Source organism: Nothobranchius furzeri, chromosome 10 (assembly GCF_043380555.1).
Source record: "Nothobranchius furzeri strain GRZ-AD chromosome 10, NfurGRZ-RIMD1, whole genome shotgun sequence".
Taxonomy (NCBI): domain Eukaryota; kingdom Metazoa; phylum Chordata; class Actinopteri; order Cyprinodontiformes; family Nothobranchiidae; genus Nothobranchius; species Nothobranchius furzeri.
Window position 1 is genome coordinate 71,024,762 of NC_091750.1, and position 23,175 is coordinate 71,047,936.

General features: G+C 43.9%; 1 protein-coding gene across 4 annotated transcripts in view; it reads left to right on the plus strand.

Annotated features, from left to right (window-relative positions):
* Nucleotides 1–23,175, plus strand: part of dbn1 (drebrin 1) — a 94,682-nt gene that overhangs the window by 55,728 nt on the left and 15,779 nt on the right. For all 4 annotated transcript variants that reach the window (XM_070555954.1, XM_070555955.1, XM_070555956.1 and 1 more), the window contains exons 2-10: nt 11,929–11,987; nt 12,904–13,016; nt 17,750–17,824; nt 20,147–20,290; nt 20,493–20,570; nt 20,662–20,813; nt 21,785–21,842; nt 22,645–22,701; nt 22,935–23,049. In XM_070555954.1, the coding sequence (XP_070412055.1) occupies nt 11,929–11,987; nt 12,904–13,016; nt 17,750–17,824; nt 20,147–20,290; nt 20,493–20,570; nt 20,662–20,813; nt 21,785–21,842; nt 22,645–22,701; nt 22,935–23,049 (851 nt within the window). The remainder of the gene's footprint in view (nt 1–11,928; nt 11,988–12,903; nt 13,017–17,749; nt 17,825–20,146; nt 20,291–20,492; nt 20,571–20,661; nt 20,814–21,784; nt 21,843–22,644; nt 22,702–22,934; nt 23,050–23,175) is intronic.

Consider the following 23,175-nt stretch of genomic DNA (forward strand, 5'->3'; position numbering starts at 1 on the left):
TCATCTACCCATCCATCCATCCATCCATCCATCCATCCATCCATCAGTCATCCACCCATCCATCCATCCATCTATCCATCCGTCATCCATCCATCCATCAGTCATCCATCTATCAGTCATCCATCCATCCATCCATCTATCCATCAGTCATCCACCCATCCATCCATCAGTCAGTCATCCATCCATCTGTCGTCCATCCATCCACCCATCAATCCGTCGTCCATCAGTCCATCCATCTGTCGGTCAGTCATCCATCCATCCATCCATCCATACTTCAGTCATCCACCCACCCATCTATCCATCAGTCATCTCTCCATCTATCTGTCAGTCATCGAGCATCCATCCATCCATTCTACCTCTAAATAGGAGAGGTGAAAGCAGATACTGCTCTATGTTCGTTTCAGGGTTCTGACAGGTGCTGGAAATCCTTTAAAAGTGCCTGAAGCTGTTGCTCAAATTAGTCGTAGTGCAGTAACATTTTTGTTTATCCTAACTCAGACACGATTCCAACTTTATGGCACATTTAGCCTTATTTTCACAGATTTTTCTTTTTTGTGTGTGCTGTTGGCACAGTAGATGGGCTGAAAAATCTTAGGAACGAACATTAAATGTGCTTAAATCACCCTGGGTGTGAGAACACTGTTATCTAAGCTGTAGCTTTAATCTATGACTGAATAAATGTTGCTGCCTTCTGCAGTCTATACTTGTGTGGGCGTGTTCCGGTGAGAACCAACGCCAGGACGGCCCGGCTCAGTGCTGACTTATGAGTCCAGAAACATAAACAAGCTTTTTTCTGTACACGTTTATTTTCTGTATCTCTGCAGACCATCAGGTCCGGTCCAAACATTCTGTTTCCTCTGATGTTGACACTCGCTGTCATGGTGACGGCCCATTGTCGTCCCGTAGGGTCAGAGCCCAGATCTGATTGGTGGAAGCAGGCTGAGGAAGTCCATTGTTGGCCGTACGGCAAACAACACAGTGCTGTGAGCTCCGCTGTGGCCAACCCGTCTGCGCCTCATCCCAAACACTATAACAACCAGCAGAAAAAGTCCAAAGTACAGCCTGGCCTTGGGCCAAACATGTCTTCTGTATGTTTTATTGAGAGTTTATGATGGTATTTAATAAAATGGAAATGATTAATAATAATACAAAAGTAATAAAGTGGATTTGGAGAAGGCGTTTGAACCTGACGCTGTAGGCGGTACTCCATGGGGCACCAGGCCCTCTGATACGGGCTGTTAGGTCCCTGTATGACTGGTGTCAGACCTTAGTCCACGTTGCCAGCAGTAAGTCGGGCTCGTTCCCTGTGAGAGTCCTCCATGGCTACCCTTTGTCACCGATTCTGTTCATAACTTTTATGGACATGATTTCTAGGCACAGCCAAGGTGTTGAAGGGATCCGTTTTGGTGACCCTGAGAATCAGGTCTCTGCTTTTTGCAAATGATGTGGTCCTGTTGGCTTCATCAGAAGGTGATTTCTGGCTTTCGCTGGAGCGGGTCACAGCTGAGTGTAAAGCAGGTGGGATGAGAATCAGCTCTTCTAAATCTAAGACCATGGTCTTGAGTAGGAAAAGGGTAGAATGCCTTCTCCAGGTCCGGGATGAGGCCCTGCCCCAAGTGGAGGAGTTTAAGTATCCCAGGGTCTTGTTCACAAGTGAGGGAAAGATTGATAGGCAGATTGGTGCCGCGTCTGCAGCGATGCAGGCGTTGTCTCTCTGTTGTCCTTATGCTGCTTCTGGTCGGTAACAAGATGGCGCCTGTGCTTGGCTTAGCTGTGGTCACCGTACACTTTTCAAACTTTTCTCCACTAACCTCCTCTTTTCCACCTTGCTCCTGTCTGCGATCCTCTTCAGTAGTGTCCCTGCTACCATCTCCTATGATCGCCAGACTCTTTTGTCCTTCCGTTCGTTCACGATCGCCCAAGTTGCACTGAGGACGTACCTCCCTGTTTGTTTACCGGAGCGGTGTGCAGGCCCGGAGCCAAATGATTCCTACCAGGATGCCTCCAGCGATGTTTATCCGGTCCCGGAAAAACGTCGTAGGAAAAGAGGTAAACGAGCAGGAATCCAGGTGAGAATAAGACTTTTCTTAAAGCGTGGTTTATCTAGTAAACATCGTCGCGATTTTCTACCTTCTTGTCCTTTGTTTGGCAACTTGAGCACCACTTCCGCATTGCGGCGCGGTTTCTCCGTCCAAGTTTTTTAAGGCCAGTTTATCCTCATTCTTCAGTGGCTTCTCCTCCTGTTCCCTCCATAAGTGGTTTTTATAAACACCGTGGATCTAACCCTACTAATTTACGTCCACTAACTCCAGCTGTTTCTGTAGTTTTTGATTCCTCCACCTCACTCAGCATGGCTCTATTACATACCCGCTCTGTTAACAATAAGTTACAATAATTCTCTCTAAATTCTGGATTTTCTGTTTCTGACTGAAGTTTGGCAGCAAACATCTGATTATTCTGGTCTGATTGAACTCTGCCCGAGTGGTTATTCTTTTCTTAGCCAGCCCCGGGGTTCTGGTCGTGGTGGAGGCCTAGCTGTTGTTTTCAGAGACCATCTTCCATGTAGCTCTATAACCTCTGGTCACTTTGCTTCCTTTGAACTGCAGCTGATTAAAGTCGAGCGTAAGGACCCGTTCTACTGTGCTGTGGTCTATTGTCCACCTGGTCCAGACAGTTCTTTCCTTCAGGAGTTTAGTGACTTTCTATCCTCCACTGTGAAGCTGTCCAGACTGGTGATTGTTGTTGACGTTATCATCTACGTTGATGATCCCTTGGACCACTTTGCCATGAATTTCTCCAGCCTCATGGGCTCCTTCAGCTTTACTCAGCATGTTCCTGGCCCCACACACACCAGGGGGCACACTCTAGACCTTGTTTTTACCCTGGGTCTAAATGCTGACAGTGTTTGTCCTGAGGATGTTTAATATTTCAGATCACCATTGCATTTTCTTTAACTTGTCAGTTTCTGCGTCCCCACCTCCTGCTCGCCATATGGTTAGTTCTCATTTTCTTAATGAGAGCACAGCTAGCAATTTTTCTGCTGCTTTTGGTCCACCCTGTTCTTCTGATAATGACCCAGATTCCTTAACTTCTCAGTTTAACAAGCACTGCCTCTCCATTCTGGACAACATCTGTCCTGTCAGAACCAGATCAGTTCCTGCAGTGAACCCTACTCCCTGGTTTAATGACAGCCTTCACAGCCTGAAGTGCCAGTGCAGAAACATTGAGCACTTGTGGGAGAAAACCCATCTCCACGTCCTTCTGCTGTACCTAAAGGATCTTCTGACATCCTTTAACTCTGCAGTCAGAGCCGTGAGGGTTTCCTATTTCTCCAACCTGGTGTCCCAGAGCAAAGGGAACCCCAAGGTGCTGTTTAACACCATCAGCAGCATCGTCTCCCCTGCCTCTCCTACAGCCTCCATCCACTCTGTTGCAGACTGTGAGAACTTTCTGTCTTTGTGGAAATAAATGGCATCTAATGACCTTCTGACTCACAGTGATGCAGGGGACTGTTCTGTTCTGGTCCTGCTGGACCTGATTGCAGCCCTTGACACTGTTGACCATCACCTGCTACTGGAGAGGCTGAGAGACTGGGTTGGCCTATCAGGAACTGCTCTGGAGTGGTTCTCCTCTTATCTTTCTGAGCGCTCCTTTTCTGTGGCCGTCTCCAAGTTTAGGTCCTCCACCACCTCCCTTACCCATGGTGTCCCACAAGGTTCTGTGCTGGGGCCTCTGCTCTTCCTCCTCTATCTGCTTCCTCTTCAGCACATTCTGAGCCCCTTCAAATGAATCTCCTACCGTCTTTATGCAGATGACATCCAACTGTACATCTCCTTTAAGCCCCATGAGATGTCTAAGCTGCAGCTGTTACACACCTGCTTAGACTCTTATCAAAACCTAGATGTCTTTTCTTGAGAGGCGCTAAAGAAACTTTCTTCTTCCTCTTCTACCAATCTGTCGTGGTGAAGAGAGAGCTGAGCCGGAAGGGAAAGCTCTCGATTTACAGATCTGTCTACGTTCCTACCCTTACCTATGATCATGAGCTCTGGGTAGTGACTGAGAACGAGATCAAGGATGCAAGTGGTCGAAATGAGTTTTCTCCTCAGAGTGGCTGGGCTCTCCCTTAGAGATAGGGTGGGAAGCTCCGTCATCCGGGAGGGGCTTGGAGTACACCCGCTGCTCCTCCACATCGAGAGGAGCCAGTTGAGGTGTCTTCGGCATCTGGTCAGGATGCCTCCTGGATGCCTCCCTGGTGAGGTTTTCTCGGTACATCCAACCGGGAGAAGACCTAAAGGAAGACCCAGGACACGGTGGAGGGACTATGTCTCTCGGCTGGCCAGGGAACATCTTGGGATTATCCTGGAGGAGCTGTCCCAAGTGGCTGGGAAGAGGGAGGTCTGGGCCTCTCTGCTTGGGCTACTGCCCCGCTACCCAACCCCGGATAAGAGATCAGCGTATACACATGTACCTTTGTTATTTGTCTTCAGCGTATTCTCTTAGGTGCATGAGCTGCTGTAACAAGTGAATTTCCTCAATGGTTATTCAATCAAGTCTATTCTTTTCTATAAGCGGAGGAAAATGGATGGATGGATAAAAGTAATTATAAATATTTTTATGGTAATATTTTTGTAAGATAGGAACTTTTTACTCAAATATCTCTAGATTCTTCAGATTAAATTTTTTATTGGTTCTATTGAAATAAAGATGCTCATGTTTTCTGTTGTGGTAATCTGGTCCCATCAGGGAATGGGTTAATAACAAAGTTTACTTTACAAATAAAAATGCAGTTCGGAGAAACAACTGCGTATGAAGGAAGTGTGCCATTACCCACGATGCCCCTGCTGCAGCTCTCGGTTGGATTAAGTTAGATGCTCATAAGTTTATTAAAACTCTGCTCCGAGCATCTTTCCAGCGTTCCCGGCTCAGTTCATATTCACTTATTAAATTACAGAAACTTTCCTGCTGTTCAGCTGCAGCTAGACCTCACTTTTCTGACAGGATTTCAAGGTTTAAAAGAACCACGTTGGAGGGAAGCTGGATGCTAAGTGAAGTCACCCTGTAGAATTTACTGCACTGATTTCCGATTTGCTTCAACTGAGTCTTACTCGGTCAGAAGGAACTGTCAACTCCATAGGTACAGTTCAAGCTGTTTATTAGCATTCTGTTCCAGTGTGTACAGATGTCCTCAGAGATGTGTGTGTGACTGTGGGTGTATACTTGTGATGTGATGAGATGTGATGTGGATATCTACAAAATACAAATAAAGGGGAGAGATCAACAGACAGTAATACATGATGGTCAATCTACAACTCTATACAATGATTTTGCAACTCTAGTACCATAATCTACACCTTCATAATATATCCACCAGATGACACTATCAAGTGACAGAGACTGATAATTATCAGCTAACTTTAGCAGGCTCAACTGGACAACAGTTCGTTGGGTTCTGTAAATCTGTACTATACAGACTAAACAGTCCACAAATAACAATAAACAATAATAACAATAAACAGCTGTGGCTACATCGTAGCTCATGACCACCAGGGTGTGAATGGGTGAATGACTGATTGTATTGTAAAGCACCTTGGGGGGTTCAGAGGTACAGAGCATTACCATAGCTCTACAAACAAAGTCTTTTGTAAGTTGGCAGACCCATAAAACCACTCAGTAAAGACTGGGAGAGTGAAGATCTGCCATATTTGTGCTGAAAAACCAAGTTCATGAACAGGCTTAGTTTTGGTTAGCATGCCAAGCTAACAGAAGCTAACCGCTTGCTAGTCATCACTCTTATGGTTATGGTTTGTTTTTCTGCTTGCATGGACCCGCGTGCTTTGTCAACACGCTGCTATACCAGACCAAGAAGGGAACTCTCTTGGCACTTCAGCCCCACCGCTGGCAGCTGCTGAGCTCAGTACAAACAGCTGATGTTTCTCAATGTCAAGGCGCCTGAGGCGCCTTGCTTACGAGGACACTGTCCTTCCTTGGTGAAAGAAAACGGTTAAATGGAACAGACTTGCGTCACGTGACCACGACTAACGTTATATTTTATACAAATAAGTTTCAATATAAATATATAATGAGCCTTTTACTTTTTAAATTGTGTTGGAACACGTCTTGGCGGCTTCCAGTGATGTATCTCCTAGGCAACCGGGGCGGGGCCAAGACATCAAGGCAAGTTTCCTTAGTATTGAGAAACACCCAGAGTCACACTGAAATGCCCTGTCCCCTTTACTGCCAGGTATTTTAGAGTCATCCAAGGAGTTCTGAACCAACGCTGATTGTTTTCTTTGTTTTTGTTGACCGACCAGGCAGAAGTGAAATTTTAAGAATTCCGGTTCAGGAAATGCTTTTTCCTGCTTTTCTTCCTCATTCTGCATCAGCATCTTGTTCTGAGTTCCTGAGACGTTTCCAAAACAGAAATGAAACTAAATGCCCTTCATTTAAAAATCTCAACAGATCCTTATTCCTAAATACGTCCTAAAAACGGTTTTCTACAGAAACCCAACAGACCGAGTGGGTCTGAAGGTTTTCCTGAGAATGAATGGAAAATGTTCCGCGTGTGATATCACCACCGCGGATGGTTTTCCATCTGCTGGATCCATTATTAACCACAAATATGCTGGATTTGTGGGAAAGATGAGCGGAAAATGTTGCTGCTGCTGGATTTTAGTTTGGAGGTTGAAAAAATGGAATCCCGCTGGAAGATGAGTTAGATTTTATTCAGGCTTGTTTACGGATTCTGGAATAAACTTCACCCTGGATCAGAACAGAGTCTCTGAAATCCATTTCTCTGGCCTGAAAAGGAGACTCCAGCTCTGGTTTCTGCCGAGTCATGATACCTCCAAATCTTACCCAAAAAAATCTAATCCTGCGAAGAAAGTTCTGAAAACTCTGCCCTCGCGGTTTTATGAAGATGTTTTTATGAACTATGATGTCATTGTCTCACGTCTAATCTGACCTCTGACCTTCACACCTTGTTGTTTTTAGCTGTAAACTGAACTGAAGCAGGTTCTCCGCTCTTTGCTGCATTTTTCTCCAGGGAAGCCATTCATGGAGAATCCATCTGTTCTTCATTTAAACTTATTGGTTTCAGACGCTGGTTCAAACTTTTATTTGTCCTTCACTTCTTCCCAGGTTTCAAGTGGACTTGTATTCAGAACAAGAGCTGCTTCTATGTTCTGAGCACCAAGTCTAGTTTGTTCTTAGTGCAGGATAGACTCCATGGTGCTGATTATGGTCTCAGATCCAGGACAGAATGGGGGGACCTCAGGGTCTCGTCTGCATTCTCATAGATGATGTGGTTCTGTTATTTAAGCATTGGATGCCATTATCATGCCTTTTGTTTGGGCCTACAAGCCCCCCAGCATCTCAAAGTCTCACTTGCAAAAGCCCAACGAACGAGGGTGGTCTGGGCCTTCCAGTTTTCAAACATTATTACTGGGCCTGTAATGCTAGAGCCTGGGTCTTTTGGAATCTGCCTATAGTCGGTGATGCTTTGGGATGCGGGTCCAGCCCCAAATGGCTCGAAATGGAGCTTTGCACAGCTATTGAGCACACTGGAGCATCCTTACCAGCTATCTGATGACTTTATTCTTTGCAACTCCTTAAAAATATTGAACCAAATTAAGAGAATCTTGAACCTCCCGGAATTGTCAACCTTTGCCCCGATCTGCCATAATCCTAGCTTTAAGCCTAGTACAATGGATGCTGCTTTGAAACAATAGCCTGTTAAAGGGTTAACTGCTATAAAAGATCTTTATATTGACAATCATTCTGCCTCCTTTGCTCAACGTAAGACAAAGTACAATCTCCCTACAAGTAATTTTTTTCGGTACTTACAAATTAGAAATTATGTCAAGCAAGCATTCTCAAATTCAGATACTATCCCCATACATCATGTCTTTTACAATATAATGAATGAACGTCCCACCTCAAAACATTTAATCTCTCGGCTTGTTAACCTTTTTTCTTCGGCAACCTCCTCTTGCCGTATTAAAGAGGCTTGGACAAGGGACACTGGTTTGGATATCTCTGGCGATTTATGGGCTGAAGTGTTAAGCCGCATAAAACTGTGCTCTGTTAACGCTCGGCTTCAGTTAATTCAATTTAAGGTAGTCCATAGATTGCACTATTCCGAAACCAAATTGAACAAGATTTTTCCTAACGTTTCCCCCAAATGTGATGAATGGAAACTTGTAGACGGTTTTCTTGGCCATATTTTTTGGTCCTGTTCTAAACTTACTGCCTTTTGGACTAGTATTTTTAGTTTTTATAGCATTGTTTACAATAGGCAACTGTATCTTGACTGACTTCTGGTGATCCTGGGCTGCTCCGGCAACTCCTTGGAACTTCCTTTTGCTGTGCAACAGGCCCTTATGTTTGGTATGGTGATTGCCAAGCGTCTGATTCTGGGGGAGTGGAAATCTGCCTCCCCTCCCTGCTTCAAGAGGTGGCTCGAGGATATGGTCTCCTGTTTATACCTGGAAGAAATTTGGTTTTCTATGTCTGATTCCTTGGAGAAGTTCAAGAGGATATGGGGCCCTTCATAGACCACATTAAGAAGGACAGTCTACGCCCTGGGTCCTGACCACGTTGTTTTAACTGTTATCATTCTGAGCTGTTGTCCATAGCTGTTATGAAACGGCTCCTCCTAACAATCTCTGGATTTGAACTTCAATGTGGATTGGACTCACTGGATTCTGAGTTGTTTGACATGCATACCATTTGCTATTTTCTTCCCTGCTGTTCCTAATACGTGCTGGCCCTGTTTGTTTTGTTTTTTGGGTTTTTTTGTCCTTATTGTCGTGTTCTTCTGTCCTGCTGTTATGAATGTGTAAAAAAGAATTTTGAAACTTGCATAAATAAATACGTAAAAAAATAAAAGTAAAAAAAATCACACATTTTGTCGTGAAATGAAAACAAATCGTCTGTGTTTGTTTTACGCTTAAGGATTTTTGTCTGCTGAGATAAAAGTTCATGAACTAAACCTTCATTTCCTCAGAGATGAAATCATTTAAAGTCGTCTGGATCAACGTGTCTCCAGACTTTCTGGAGTCCTTCTTTAAGCGTTATTTCTGGGAGAACTTTGCCAGAATATTTAGCAAATAAAAGAAATTTTAAAACCTTTATTATGTACCAGGTTCTTCTTTATTGCTGTAATTCTGGTGTGGTACCTGTGATTGAAACAGTGTGTTAAAAATAAACGACATATTAGGACCACCAAGAAGAAAAAATAGGATTAAATCTAATTTTCATATAGCCGGTTCTCCTGAATGTGTTCTGTTTTCATCCATCCATGTCTTTACCCGTTTATGCACTCGGGGTCTCGGGGGGCTGGTACCTGTCTCTGGCTGCCTTTAGGCAAGCGGGGTGCCCCATCGCAGGGCAACACAGGACAAACAACCACGCACACGCACACCTACGGACAGTTTGGACAGACCCAGCAACCTGACAGCCATGCTTTGTGGGCACACATTCCTCTAAATATCTAAAGCTGATCCTGTTCTGGTTGCTGATAACAACCTCAAATTTATTTTAAAGACTAACAAAAGTAATCAGATCCAGATTTTGATGCTTTTCTTAATTTGTTATTTTGTGATTTACTGATCACAAAACGTTCAGTTTCGTTATCGTTTAGTAGGTAAAAATAACGATTTTCCCAATAATGTCGTTTATATTAATTCTGTTTAACATTTTCATAACCTGGCTTCTTCCAAATCAGGGGTTTTGGTCTGTTAACACTTTTATAGCCTGAAAGGTAAAATAAAAATCTGATTAAAAATGAAAACTATTTACTGTTTAATGTTAAAGTACAAACTGAATAGATATTGTTCTAGTAACGGTAATTAAGGACATGGTTCCCTCTAGTTGCTGGAACCTAATTCTGTCTGGAGATGAATCCGTTTATATTCATGTAAAGTCGTGTTTTTAGGTCAAAGGTCAAAGTTCAGATCAGACAAATGAAAATGTCTGCGGTTTTGTCACCATTACACAACTGAGTGTCATGTCCATCCCTCCCCCACTGTCAGGTTACGGACCGCCGTCACTAGGATCGGGATGGGGGATGCTGCCTGGTTGCCATGGTGACGCTCCCTGTGGGGGTGTTTGTGTGAGTGCAGGGGTGTTCGTTTGTCTTGGCTGATTCTTCACTGAGCAGCGGTTCCTGGACAAGATCTTGTTGCTGGTTATTCACAAAATAAAAGTCACACCGTTAATTTTATTTGACTGTTTCCTGCCTACAGTCTGGCTTTTGCTACACGGTAAAACCCGAGCTGAGAGATCATGATGAGGACAGGCCAGAGGAGAAACTGGAAGTTTCCTCTCGGGGCTTTGACTTGTGCTTCAATCTTAATACATCCACCTAAAACAAACTCCTGACAAAAGCCGACCCTGATTATAATGGAGTCTGTTGTTTTCCTCTCGTTTGTGTTTAGTTAAAGCTAGTTAGCATGTGGCTAACTAGCCTAAATACAGCTGTAAATGTTTCAGCATCGTATTAATGTCCGTGGTGTTTGTCTTTCATTCAGCTGCACTGAATCTGTCGAGTCATGAAAACATCAAACAGCAGCTGTCCAGAAAAGAAAACTAAAGTTTTTATCAATGATCAAAACTCGTTTTTTGGTCTGAAGTTTAGTTTGAAGGCTCCAAATGTAGAAATCTTTCTTTTCTGGCTTTGAAGTGGAGAAGGTCTCTTTGTCCTTCACACTGGGATTTTATTAGAGAACAACACACACACACACACACACATGCAAGCTCGGTCCTGATTGGACTCTCGGAGATGGAGCATCCTCCTGATGAAGATGTTTTGGATGGACTCTGATTGATTAGCTGATTAACTCGACCCTTTTCACCCTCTCGCTCTCTTTTCTTTCTCAAACACATCTTTTCCCTCTCTCATCACCTCATGTCTTCTCCTCATCATCCACTGCTCCTTCACTCATCTTCCTCCTCAGCTGCTGTCACAAACAGAGCTGTTTCTGGGTCACGAGGACTTTGTATGAATAATAAACAGCTGTCTGCTTACAGAGGATTATTTATAGAGTCGGACTCGCTGCTGCTCCCGGCCTGTCTCAGTCCTAAACACTTCCTCCTTCTCGTGCCATCATGTTGTCTTTACTATCTGTCATCGCTTCACTGATGATAATACTTCAGTAGTAACAGCTGCAGACAGTAGAAACACGGTGGAGGGAGAGTGGTGACATCATTAGCCAACTAGAGTGGGAGGAGCCTGTGACAGATTTAAAGGGGGGGGGGGGGGGGGGTAAAAATTCGTCAAAAATCTAATGACCGTAAAGTTTGTTAGAAAAATGAACGTGGTGCATTTGTAATTATTTAGTCAGTACAAATTCCCGTTAGCTGAGGGGGCGGGGCTTAACACTTGTACTGGAACCAGCCACTAGGGGTAAAGTGCTTTGGCTTCAACTGTGTTGTTATTACGCATCAATAGTTAAACTATTTTACTCAGACTGTAAATCCTTCAGAGGCTCCGTAACTCAAGGGATGAGCCAGCATTGTGCTGATGTGATTGTCTCATCTTGGGCCTGAAAGCATTTTTTATTTTCAGAGTTAATGAGGTTTTGTTAGCGTTCTCCTAATGAGCACGAATAAATCCGTCTGACTGGAGCGGAGCCCTTTTAGCTGATGAGCTGTGACATTAAACCAGCTGATCGGAGGCAGAGAGAGGCAGAAACAGACAGGACGGAGAGAGTCGAGCTGACGTCTGCAGGAAGCCGAGCTCGGAGGGTATCAGCTTCCTGCAGACCGATCCTCACCGGGCCAGACCACAAACCAGACAGGCCTAATGATCATAATAAACTAGTAATTACAGGTGCAACATCTGATTACACTTCACATTGACTCTAACTCTGTCAGCTGACGATCAGCTGAGAGGTTTGCTAATGAAGAACGTGTGTGTGTCTCCAACAGGGCCGTGTACACGTACGAGGACGATGACAGTAACGACCTGAAGCTGGCTTCATCCGGAGGTGTGTGTGCTTTCCCGCAGCGCCCTCGAGTCACGTGCTTCTGGTGTAATCGACACGTTTTAATGAAGATGAGGCCTGCAGCCGTAAACCTGATGAGCTCTGCAGGTTCTTCCTCTCCTGGCTGATCTGGAGCCATCAGAGAAACAGACTCACCACTGCTGCTAATGACAGATTAGCATCTCCGTCTCACACATGCAGCGTTTTTCCTCCTGACTGTGATCTTGTTACTTTATTGTGTGAAAATGTCCTCATAAATTAGCAAATGTACATATGGAGTCGACATTCCGACACCAGCAGGGCGGTAAATACGTTTCTGTTTGTGATAGAAACGTTAAACATGATGCGGATGGAACCAGTACCAGGACTGGGTTCATCTAGATCCCACTAAAGAACCACTTCTGGGTTCAGTTCACTCACATCAGTCATTCATGTTCATAACTTTGAATTCTGAATTAAATTCAGCCCCAAAAAGAACTAATTTATACAAATTCTGAACTAAAATTCATCCATTTATAGTTTGCTGATGATACAATCCAATTTAGTCCAATTCAGTTCTGTTTATCCCACTTTAATCCAGTTTAATCCCATCCAGTCATCATTTAAATTGGTTCTAATTCAGCTTTAATTCCAAACACATCCAGTTAATTCTTTTCATGTTGCAGAAATGCAAAAGTTTATTCCAGTTCATTCATTTCAGTTCATTCATAATCCCAACTGATTCATTTCCAATTGAACCCATTTTATAACAAGTGTGTTTTATTCAGACTGTATGAAGTCTAATCCAAAATATTTAAAATGAAGTAAGAAATCTGAGACTTTGATCCTGAACATGAATAAAAGAGTGGATATAAAACGTTATTCCAGGGTTTACTAATCCTAACCCTTTCTTTTGCCGGGAACTCCGGCTGAACTGCAGGAGGCGGTCTGGCAGAGATCACGCTGACCTTCGACAATGGCCGGGTGATGTACGGCTTCTGCAGCCTGAAGGAAGCCACCGCCGCTCTGCCGCGATACATCCTCATCAACTGGGTGAGTCGGCGTTCCGGGACAGGAGGGGCGGGCATGTGGGGGACAGAGACGTCCTTCAGAGGAGGACATGTGGGTCCAAATGGGTCACAGCAGTTTTAATTTAGCTTTATTTTAAGGGGACGTGTTGCTGTGAACCAGCAGAACCGTTGACTCAGCTGAACAAGGTGGCCGGTCTTTCCAACATTTGTTTTGGGTTCACATATTTCCCGTTTTATGTCCGAAGAATTTTTTTATTTTCAGCTCAGAGTTTCTGTCCTTTCTAGTCCTTAAGCACACGTTCTGCTGCTGCGTCAGACATTTCCCTCAAAAACTCTCCTGGAAATCCTAAAACTGGAAAACTGAGAGCAGCTTTTTTATCTCTGTGTGAACAATTATTTTATTAAAAAAAATAAAAAGCTTCAGAGCAAGAGAAACGAAGACAAGTGAAGAGAGGATCTCTCCTAGAGGGTTTAGTATTACTCCTGGAGTCTATCAGAACCAGGGACGGTATTTTGGCCCTGTCTGGGTTGGACTCTACCAGAACATACCAGCTCAGTGGCCTAGTGGTACGTGTCCGCCCTGAGCCTGGGAGATCAGGGTTGGATTCCTGGTCGGGTCATACCAAAGACTTTGAAAAAGTGGGACCCGACGCCTCCCTGCTTGACACTCAGCATTAAGGGGTTGGATTGGGGCGTTAAACCACCAAATGTTTGCCGAGCGCGGCTGTGCCTGCAGCTCACCGCTCCCCCAGGTGACCGGTCAAATGCAGAGAACAAATTTCACACACGTGTGTGTGTCAACTGATGGGACCTTAAAGGACTTTAACTTTAACTGGTCCTGGTTCTGTTTGTGGTTGAACCAGATCTCCGGGTGTGCCCATAACGAGGTTTAGGAGCATCGGTGTCTCATCTCCGCACTTTTGCAGATGACGTGTTTCTGTTCTGCAACCTTTGACTAGAGTCAACTGGAAAAAGTTGGAACGGGCTGGAAGTGGGTCTCTGGTTTCAGAGAAGGAGTTTAGGTGTTCCTGGTGGATGGTAGGATCAAGGATGCTGATCCAGTCCTGGTGAAGAAGAAACGCTCTTGAGTAACTGATCTATGTACATTCCAGTCCTCATCTATGGTGATGAGATCCTGGATCGTTGGCTGCTCCTCATCATCAGAAGGAGCCGGCTGAGGTGGTTCACGGATCTGGTTAGGAAACTTTCTGGTAGAGGTTTCCTGAGAGGAGACGCCAGAGCAGAAACAGAGTTTGTTCTACACCTTCTGTGGCCTGGGAAGGGGAGGGAGCTCTGTTTCCTTCCTGGACCTATCATTTATCCAACCTCGGATTAGTAATGGATTCATGGAGGGATGGGATGGAAATGAATAAATACAGCTGATTTCCTGCTTCCTTCTGTCTAAGAAAACATTTACACATTTTATATTTCTATATATTTTGGTTTGGATCAAACCAGTTTTCATCCCGATTTTGACCTTTTAGGAACAAAAAGTCACTTAACGGGATTCAAACTCCTTTTAATTCTCAGTGAATGAAGAAAATGAATAAATTGTGACGCCGAGCCTGTTAAGAGCACTTGAAGGCAGTCAGACTCCTTCTGGGAACCTGGAGACGGATGTTTTACTTTGTGAACCCGACAACAGCAGGAGCTCACACAGAAAGCACATAATGACAGAGTGCAGAGAGCCGGAGAAAGAAATAAGCTCGTGTTTAATTGCTGCCTGGTCTAAAGGGCTATTTTCTGAGCTGTAGAGGTGAATGGAACAAAAGAGTGGACCAGAGATCTGTTGATTAACCAGTCAGACAGGAAGATGTTTGGTGGTAAGTGGATGCTGGGAGCAGAGCCAGCCAGTGTTGACCATAATGTCCCAACAGAAGCAGCCAAAAGAGCAGCAAATGGGCCCAAAGGGAGCCAAAAACTCAAATCAGTGAATCCAGCTGCAGTGCCATCCACTAATAGGAGAAATTTAGATAAACTGTTGTGAAGGAAGAAGACATGAGGGGTTTTTTCATCTCTAATTGATGCTCAGTGTGTTTTTCATTGTGTTGGTTTGAATGAGCCGTGATTGCTGACGAACATCCAGCCTGTTGGAAAAACCCAACAGAACAAAAGCTCTTAATGAGAACCAAGTGAGGAGGGACCTGCTGGAACGTGGTCACAAAAAGTACTTTGTGTTTCTGGGAAAGAAGAATCTAGTTTTATATCTACCTCCACTCTTTATCTTGATTTAGGCAGTTCTACTTTATTTTATTTCAATCTTCATTTCAATTCTTAAAGGCCCAGTGTGTGATTTTGTTTTACCTGTTTACTATAAATCCTGTTCACAAACTTGTCCTTTTTCACTAATATTTCTCACCATCAATTCTGAATATTCCTCTCAACTTGAAATGTTACATTTTAAATACATAAACTGTGGTCGACCCTCCATGGTCATCCACCATCTTAAAATACAGTAGCTGTTTAGGGACATAGGAGCTCCACGTTACCATTTGGACTATGACTGTAACCTGACAGAACCAGCAGAGGGCAGCAGTGAGCCCTGGAAGCATGGAGTCTGCTAATTCAACTAAGAAATAGAAAATAATAGCTACACCGTTGCTGCACTTGTTAGTTTCAATAACAAACAATTACATTAAAAGACATAAAATTTGTCAGTTCGTCATCATGTCCAACACGAGGAAGCCGCATATGTTCAGACCCCCGCCCGCTATTAGCTGAACGCCAGCCTCCGATTAGTGTCTCTGACTCCCAAACTCACCTCCAGTTGTTCACTCGTCTTTTCCTAGTACCAGAGCTCCCGACCCGGTCCCAACGTGTCCGTTAGGAAGTCCTTCTACTCGAGTCTCCTCTCTTCCTGCAGCCTGCCGTCTCGCCCAACACGCTCCAGCGCTCATGCGCTAGCCAGTGGCTAAAGCAGCGTTGTCTACTTTATCTCCACAACACTCTACTAACAGCGATGTAGTTCTCCACGCATTACAGAGACGCTCCGACACAGAGGGCTTCTTCTCAAATGTTACCTTTAGACTTGGGTCTCCTTTTGCTGGTAATCCATGGGAGTTTACACACAGCATACACAGCGTCTCCCTGGCTCTAGCTGTGGCTAACTAGTAGCTCGGTAGCTCGTGACGCCCATCTCCACCATGCCAGCCGTGAGCCACGATTAGCTGGTGGATAAGTCAGCATTGTTTACTTGATCTCCAGCGTGTCCCCGGCTCACCAACACTCCTTCACCAGCCGTGGCTAACGAGCAGCCAGCTCTAAAGAGTCGCGTTTTTTCATCATGATTTCAATGGATTTCACACACGGGGCCTTTAAAGTTACAGTAATGAGGCAGTGGCAGATCTAGAAGTTTTCTGAGTATGGGGCCATCAAGGGGCCACGGTATTTATAAAGGGCCAAATATCCAAAGATTTCAGTTCACTTTATTTATAGCTCCAATTCACAACAAGAGTCGTCTCAAGCCACTTAACAAAGTAAACATTCCGATTGAATCTACTTATCTGTGCACCGAGTTCAGTTCATTATTCAGATTAGTCAAATATTTCATAACCTAGCAAACCCTGCAGGTTGCATCAAGTCACTGACTAGTGTCAGAGTCTTTACAGCAATCCTCATACTAAGCAAGCATGTAGCGACAGTGGAGAGGAAAACTCCCTTTTAACAGGAAGAAACCTCCAGAGGATTCTGGCTCAGTATAAGCAGCCATCCGCCACGACTCACTGGGGGTTAAGCCTGAGTCCTGCGTCTGCGTCAGAGCGGAGACACGCAACGCCATTATCCGTCCTTGCAAGCCTGCTGTAGAGCCCTCGCAAGGACGGACAGAGTCGAGCTCTCTTTTCTAAACATCCGTCCATCGAGACGGAAAACGCAAGCTTGGGATTGGTCAGGGCGGCCCTGTCGTCTACAGTGCCACCTTCGTACCCTCAAAAACAGAGAGCCGAGGATAACTAGCAGCAGGCACGGAGAAGCTTGAAGAATACCTCGCGAAAAAACTCTAAAATACGAACGTTTAATTCCCCGTGACTGGAGGAATGAAAAGATAAGCAGCAAGCGCTTTATTTGTGGACGGAAATGACAGGAAACGTGGGTTTAGAGGTGGTGAGCGCATGAAGAAGTGAAGGAGGATGAGAGACAAATTTGTTCGTGTTAAAAAGTCTCTTATATACAAAAAACACAATATAAACACTCTATCTTGGACCGATACATGACAGGATACCACAGAACAGCGCTACGCCCCCTGTTGTCCTAGCGGGGAATTGCTTTGCAACACTCTCCAGGAGATGGAGAAGCATGAGAGCAAAACATCTCCATCCGTGCGTGTCTATCCCTGTTGGAGCTGACAGAGAAGCATGACTCAGGCTTTCGAAGGGGCTGTCGGCCATCTCCTGGATGGTATCACAGCTCAGCAGAACCCCTACTAGTGTTTGGACTTGGAATTGCATCCACCCATTATCTGATCATTGCGCAAAGCACAGCTGAGTGGCAGGACACTTCAAGGGGCCAATGCTGCTGTGGCCCCACCCCTAGAACCACCAATAGTTGGTGGTCATCATGACCTCTGAAGCTGATATGTCTTCTGAACGTAATCTCTGTGGAAACAAAGCAGCCCACCATTCCGATAAATGTCTTCACCAGATTAATAAGGTAAACCCACTCACAGGTAATGTTGGACCATAGAAATGTGAGCTAATCCAGGATAACGCAGGGTCACAAACACCTGCCTCCTGTATAAGTGTGTTTCCTCTGTGGCAGGTCGGGGAGGACGTACCAGATGCCAGGAAGTGTGCCTGTGCCAGTCATGTCGCCACTGTGGCAGACTTCTTCCAGGTCAGAACCCCAGACGTTCATCCACAAACCAGAAATGGCCGTTGGTATTACAGACAATCACAAGTGTTGTATTTAAACCTCAGAGAGTTCGTTTGTATTACGATAATTGTGTCAAAGTCTAAGTGTGTGTTTATGACGGAGAACCCCTCACAGTCAGGGACACCTGAGTGTTTTCATGTCCACTTCGGTTCACTTCCTGCTCCAGGAAGCCTGACGGAGACAGGTGATCTGTGCTTTTAGCCGTTTTAAGATGTCGTGTTCAGAGATTTCAAATATTTTCATTAAACCGTCGGCGGGGAAGGAAGCTTCGTCACATTAGAACCTGTAGGAGGATCAAAGAGGAGGTACAAGTGCGCGTGACAAATAGCATCTCTTTGTGAGGAAATCTGTGTGTGTGTGTGTGTGTCACACACCATTGCACCTGTACACCTTGCTGAGTGTATTTCTGGATTTATTGAGCAGACAAAAAAGGATTGAGATGAAAGCAAAGGTGGTGTTTTATTTATACATTCATTTAAAACAGCTGAAGTGTGTGTGTGTGTGTGTGTGTGTGTGTGTGTGTGTGTGTGTGTGTGTGTGTGTGTGTGTGTGTGATTGTTCTAAGTGGCAGTCTTTTCTCCCACACAGTGTCAATTTCATCACACCGACGAGGTTTTAAATAACCCTTTTAGAGACACACATATTGCGCTCCCTTCACTTCAGAGGGCCTCGCAGGGACTGAGATGAATATCCTGCTGCTCCAGAACATCTTTGTACCCGACAGCCTGACACACGATCGGCAGATCTACACAAGAACGCGCTCACGCTCCAAAAATGCCTGAAAACAGCTTTATTTCACACTGCCTGGTTTTTGTTCTGCAGTGCTGGTTCAGACCCAGTAGGACATGTCGTTACTGCATGACAGCCCAATAACGGGACAAATGAAGACTAACCCCTTCTTTCCACCGGAGACGTCAGCAGCACGTTACTGCAGCAGCACGTCTTGCTCGCGTAAGCTGCTGCTTGGCCCTTCCCACGAGACGCGAAGCAGCAGGGGAGCAGCTGTCACCGACAGAGCATGAAGTCACACGAGTGACTTCGTCAGTAAACACAACAGCACGGAAACAGAGCGAAGCTCCCGAGATTTTCAGAATAAAGAACGTACTGCCTTCCGGTTGCTTTACTTTTAAAAAAGGTTACTGACTGTGCGGCCCCGTGAGAAGTTATCACCTAGCTAGCGGTCTCCTTTGTTTTTCAGGTCCGTATTGGCAATTATAAAACGGACAGAACATAAAACACAAACATTTTGGAGCCATGTTGTAGTTTTTTTCCTGCTTGTTGTTGTGTTTACTGACGAAGTCACTCGTGTGACTTCGTGCTCGGTCGGTGACAGCTGCTCCCCTGCTGCTTCGCGTCTCGTGGGAAGGGCCAAGCAGCAGCTTACGCGAGCAAGACGTGCTGCTGCAGTAACGTGCTGCTGACGGCTCCGGTGGAAAGACGGGGTGAGCCTCACACATCCTGGCACTCAGCCCTTCCACTTTACAGGAAGTGAAAGCAGCTTGAGGTGTTTTCTAAGGACTGGAAGCTTCTAGGTGTATAAATAATGCAACCTTCAGCTCCAGTGTTAAATAAAAAAATAAAACTTCCATTAAAATGGATTGGAAGTCTGAAGCCCCGCCCAGTGGTCTGATATAGGAGTCCCCCGGGAATTCACTTCACACACTCGTGTGTTTCTTCACTACTTTGTTTTATTTAGCATTATAGAAGGTGAGGTCATCTTAACCTCTTCTCCGTTATCATCATCAAACCACGTTCTCCGGACGGAGCATCAGGATTAGTGCCTTCATCAGAAACCTATACATGTCTACTGCCCCCTGGTGGAGGACCTACAGGGGGCGAGGGACAATTTTATGTCTTCATTTTTATTACATTGTCATGGAATTACATAAAAAATATATATTTATATAGTTTTTATAATTAAATGAGACAGTAAATTGTTCCGTTTTAAATACTAGATTGTTTAGTTACCACATGTTTCGTTGTTTTTTTTTTCAAAATGTTTATAATCAAAACATGAGGCGGATGTTAAAGTTGTAAAACAAATGTTGCAATGGTTGTTTTAAACTAAATCTTTAGCTGATGTGAATTTCAGCCTACCAAAATGGAGTTGACGAGATCCGCTCATTAAATTCGACTTTCCGCAGCTTCCAACGTTTGAGCTAATTTGATGCATCAGATGATGTCGTCAAAGTTTGCTCTCTGGTGTTTAAACTTTGGGATTAAAAAAAAACCATTTAATAAAATTATTTTTCTTTCAACCACCAAATGAATCTGTTACTGCAGGGCGTGGAGGTCATCATCAACGCCAGCAGTCTGGAGGACATCGACCCAATGGCCATCGGGCAGCGGCTGGTCAATGGGACGGTGGCGGTGGCGAGCCCGGTTCTGAGTCGCCTGAAAACCAGAGACGAAGAAAACGCGGATGTGGTACAACACACACAAAAAGGCCGACTTGTTCAAATAAACTGGGTTTAATTCAATCTAAACTGCATTTTTTATACAATTGTGTGGATTTTTGAGCCTTCGCAGATCACCTGAGCCCATCGTGTAACTCACCTGTAAAGCAGATTTATTTTCTTTGTTTATAAGTAAAGAAAGCTGACCTTTCTCCGTATGACTTTTGTTTCAGGGCACTGTATACCAGAAGACTAATGCAGAGGTGGAGATGAAGAAAATCAATAGAGAGGAGTTTTGGGAGCAGGCCAAGGTACGTGTGGATCAAAACAGAGAAAAGAAGAAGAAGAAAGGAAAAAGTGCCACATTATCTTAGAATCAGCTTCTTCCTGTTTGCTCTGCAGCGTGAAGAGGAGCTGAGGAAGGAGGAGGAGAAGAAGAAGGCTGCAGAAGAGCAGCAGCGCTATGAGGAGGAGCGAATGGAGCTGGAGAAGAAGGAGCAGGAGAACCGAGAGAGGAGGTACCGCGAGAGGGAGCGGCAGATCGAGGAGCACAGGTGGGCATCCAGCCAATGAACTGTTTATGTGAAGAGGATTTGTGAGGGACCTTCTGCACATTTTAGAAACAGAATATGCTTTTGTGAAATGCGACCAAACAGAAATACAAGTGTATTGTAAAGCAAACATCTGGACACAAACACTGGTTCCTATAAGCTAAACACAGCTGGAAGAACTGCCCAAACTGGACTTTCTCATCACTGAACACTTTAACAAAAGAACTTGAGGATGAACCCATGAAAGGTTGTTCCTGATTATTTGAGATAAAATGATCAAAGACACCTTGGTTCTGACTCCAAATGTAAAGCACAGAGGTGGTTCTGTCATGGTTTGGGTCAGATCTAGCAGGTTTTCTTGCCTTTTAGGTGGCGTGTGGGTTTGGGATCCTTTAGGTCCGTCCCATTTTACTCAATGTTTCTTTGCTTTTGTTATCAAGTCGGGTACAGGTTTACAAAGTCATCGTACCAACATCGTTTGTTTTTGTGTTTTTGAGAAAAGAAAAGTCAGCATTTTGAAGGGCTTTCCCATTTTCTATGAGTATACTGAACATTAAAGTGAGAGGAAGAGTTAATAACCACTGGAAATGGGACTCAGCCTCAGATGTCCTCTCACTATCACAGCGTTTAAACATCAAAAATCTCTGGTGGATCCACAAGTAAAGGTTTTAACCTCCACATTGTTCTCATAGAGCTGGATCAGGTCCTCCTGTCCAGAACTGCTTATTTCTACTCCAACATATACTTCTGGGCTTTGCTGCCAAACAGCAACCACCTGTTCTGGAAAATGTTGAATATCTGAAACGTTTCTCCACCCCTTTAACGAGATTTCCTCCCAATCCAGCTGTGCTTTACCTATATGCTGCCCTCTAGTGTGGATATCAGTTCTGCAGTTGTCTTGTTTCATTTATTTTTCCAGCTGTGGCCTTTCTCCATAATAACATAAACATTTAATACATAATTGTTGTAAACAGGAAGAAGATGCAGGAAGAGGAGGAAGCCAGAGAGAGGTTGCGGAACCAGATCATCATAGTGAGTTTTTATTCCAACATTTGTGTCCTAATCAATTATTTCCATACTTCATGGTCGTAAGCAAGCACTTTAGAAATATTTCATTCTTGTTGATAGAATTTAGTCACAATATGGAGTCCAATCAGAGCCAAAATGTTTCCTTTTTCCAAAAACAAAATAGTAAAAAAAAGGATTTAGATTAAGGTTCAGTTTCACTTTTATTTACTTGTTTTTTTTTTATTAGGAATTTGAAGTAATCAACATGAGTAAATGGTTTTTAATTTCACAACAAGTTAGATGTGTTACTGGTTAATCAAAGCAGTTTTTTTCTGAACACTATCTAAAATTAAAGTGTAAAAAAAAACAAGGTTTCAAGTTTAAATTAATTAAAATTAAAAACATAAAACCAGAAAATGATCTACTAAATTGACTAAATGTATATAATAATACTGATGAAACCTTCATATTCAAATGTAGTACTAGCAGATTCTAAATGGTACTTATAACAGTCTTAGTATTTCATTCATGTATTTTTATTTATTTGTTTTTTTTTTACAATCAAACGCTACTTTAAGAAAATTATTAAACCAATAATTATTCTGACCCTAATTTAGCTCCATACTTTAGTGTTACCAAATATTTTTCCTCATTATCTGTGTCTGGACTTTTAAAACAAAACTCTAAACTAAGAATCCCTTTGGTTTATTTTATTTTTTATTTTTTTACTCATAAGAATGTTAGCCTCTCCTGCCCCCTGCTGGCTGCAGAGTAAATAAAACTCAGTTGGGCCTTTTTTCGTTCTCACTGCAGTTTTTCTCTTTAGGCATCTGAACCGAGCATCGAGGAGCTTCACCTGGACAAGAAGGAGTCAGAGGTGGAGGTCAGTTTGATGAAGAATTTTTCAAAAATGATCTCGTTCCTGAAGAAGCCCAATAGCTGTGACGTGGTTTAAATGTGTGGATTAATGAAAACAAAAAGGAAATGTTTATGATAAGTAATCATGAGAATAACTGTCCTGTCCAATAGTCCATGTTGCAGGTTCATTGTTAAGTGTAGTTTATTGGATTAGATTAGTTGGCTGCATCCTGAACCTGATTTATTCTGATTTTTTAGGAAGCAAAGGCCATCATTGCTCAGCGGTCGGGAAATCCTCGAGAGTTTTTTAAACAGAAGGAGAGAGCTATGACCATCAGCATCGACGCCTCGCCCGTCTCCATCCACAGGACCGGTAAACAAACCAAACCAGAACGAGAGTTTCTGTTCCCACAGTCCAGGAACAGGGACTGACGTTTGTTCCTCCTGACAGTTTCAGTCATTGGATAAAGCAGGCTCAATCAGAGATTCCTCTCGTTTT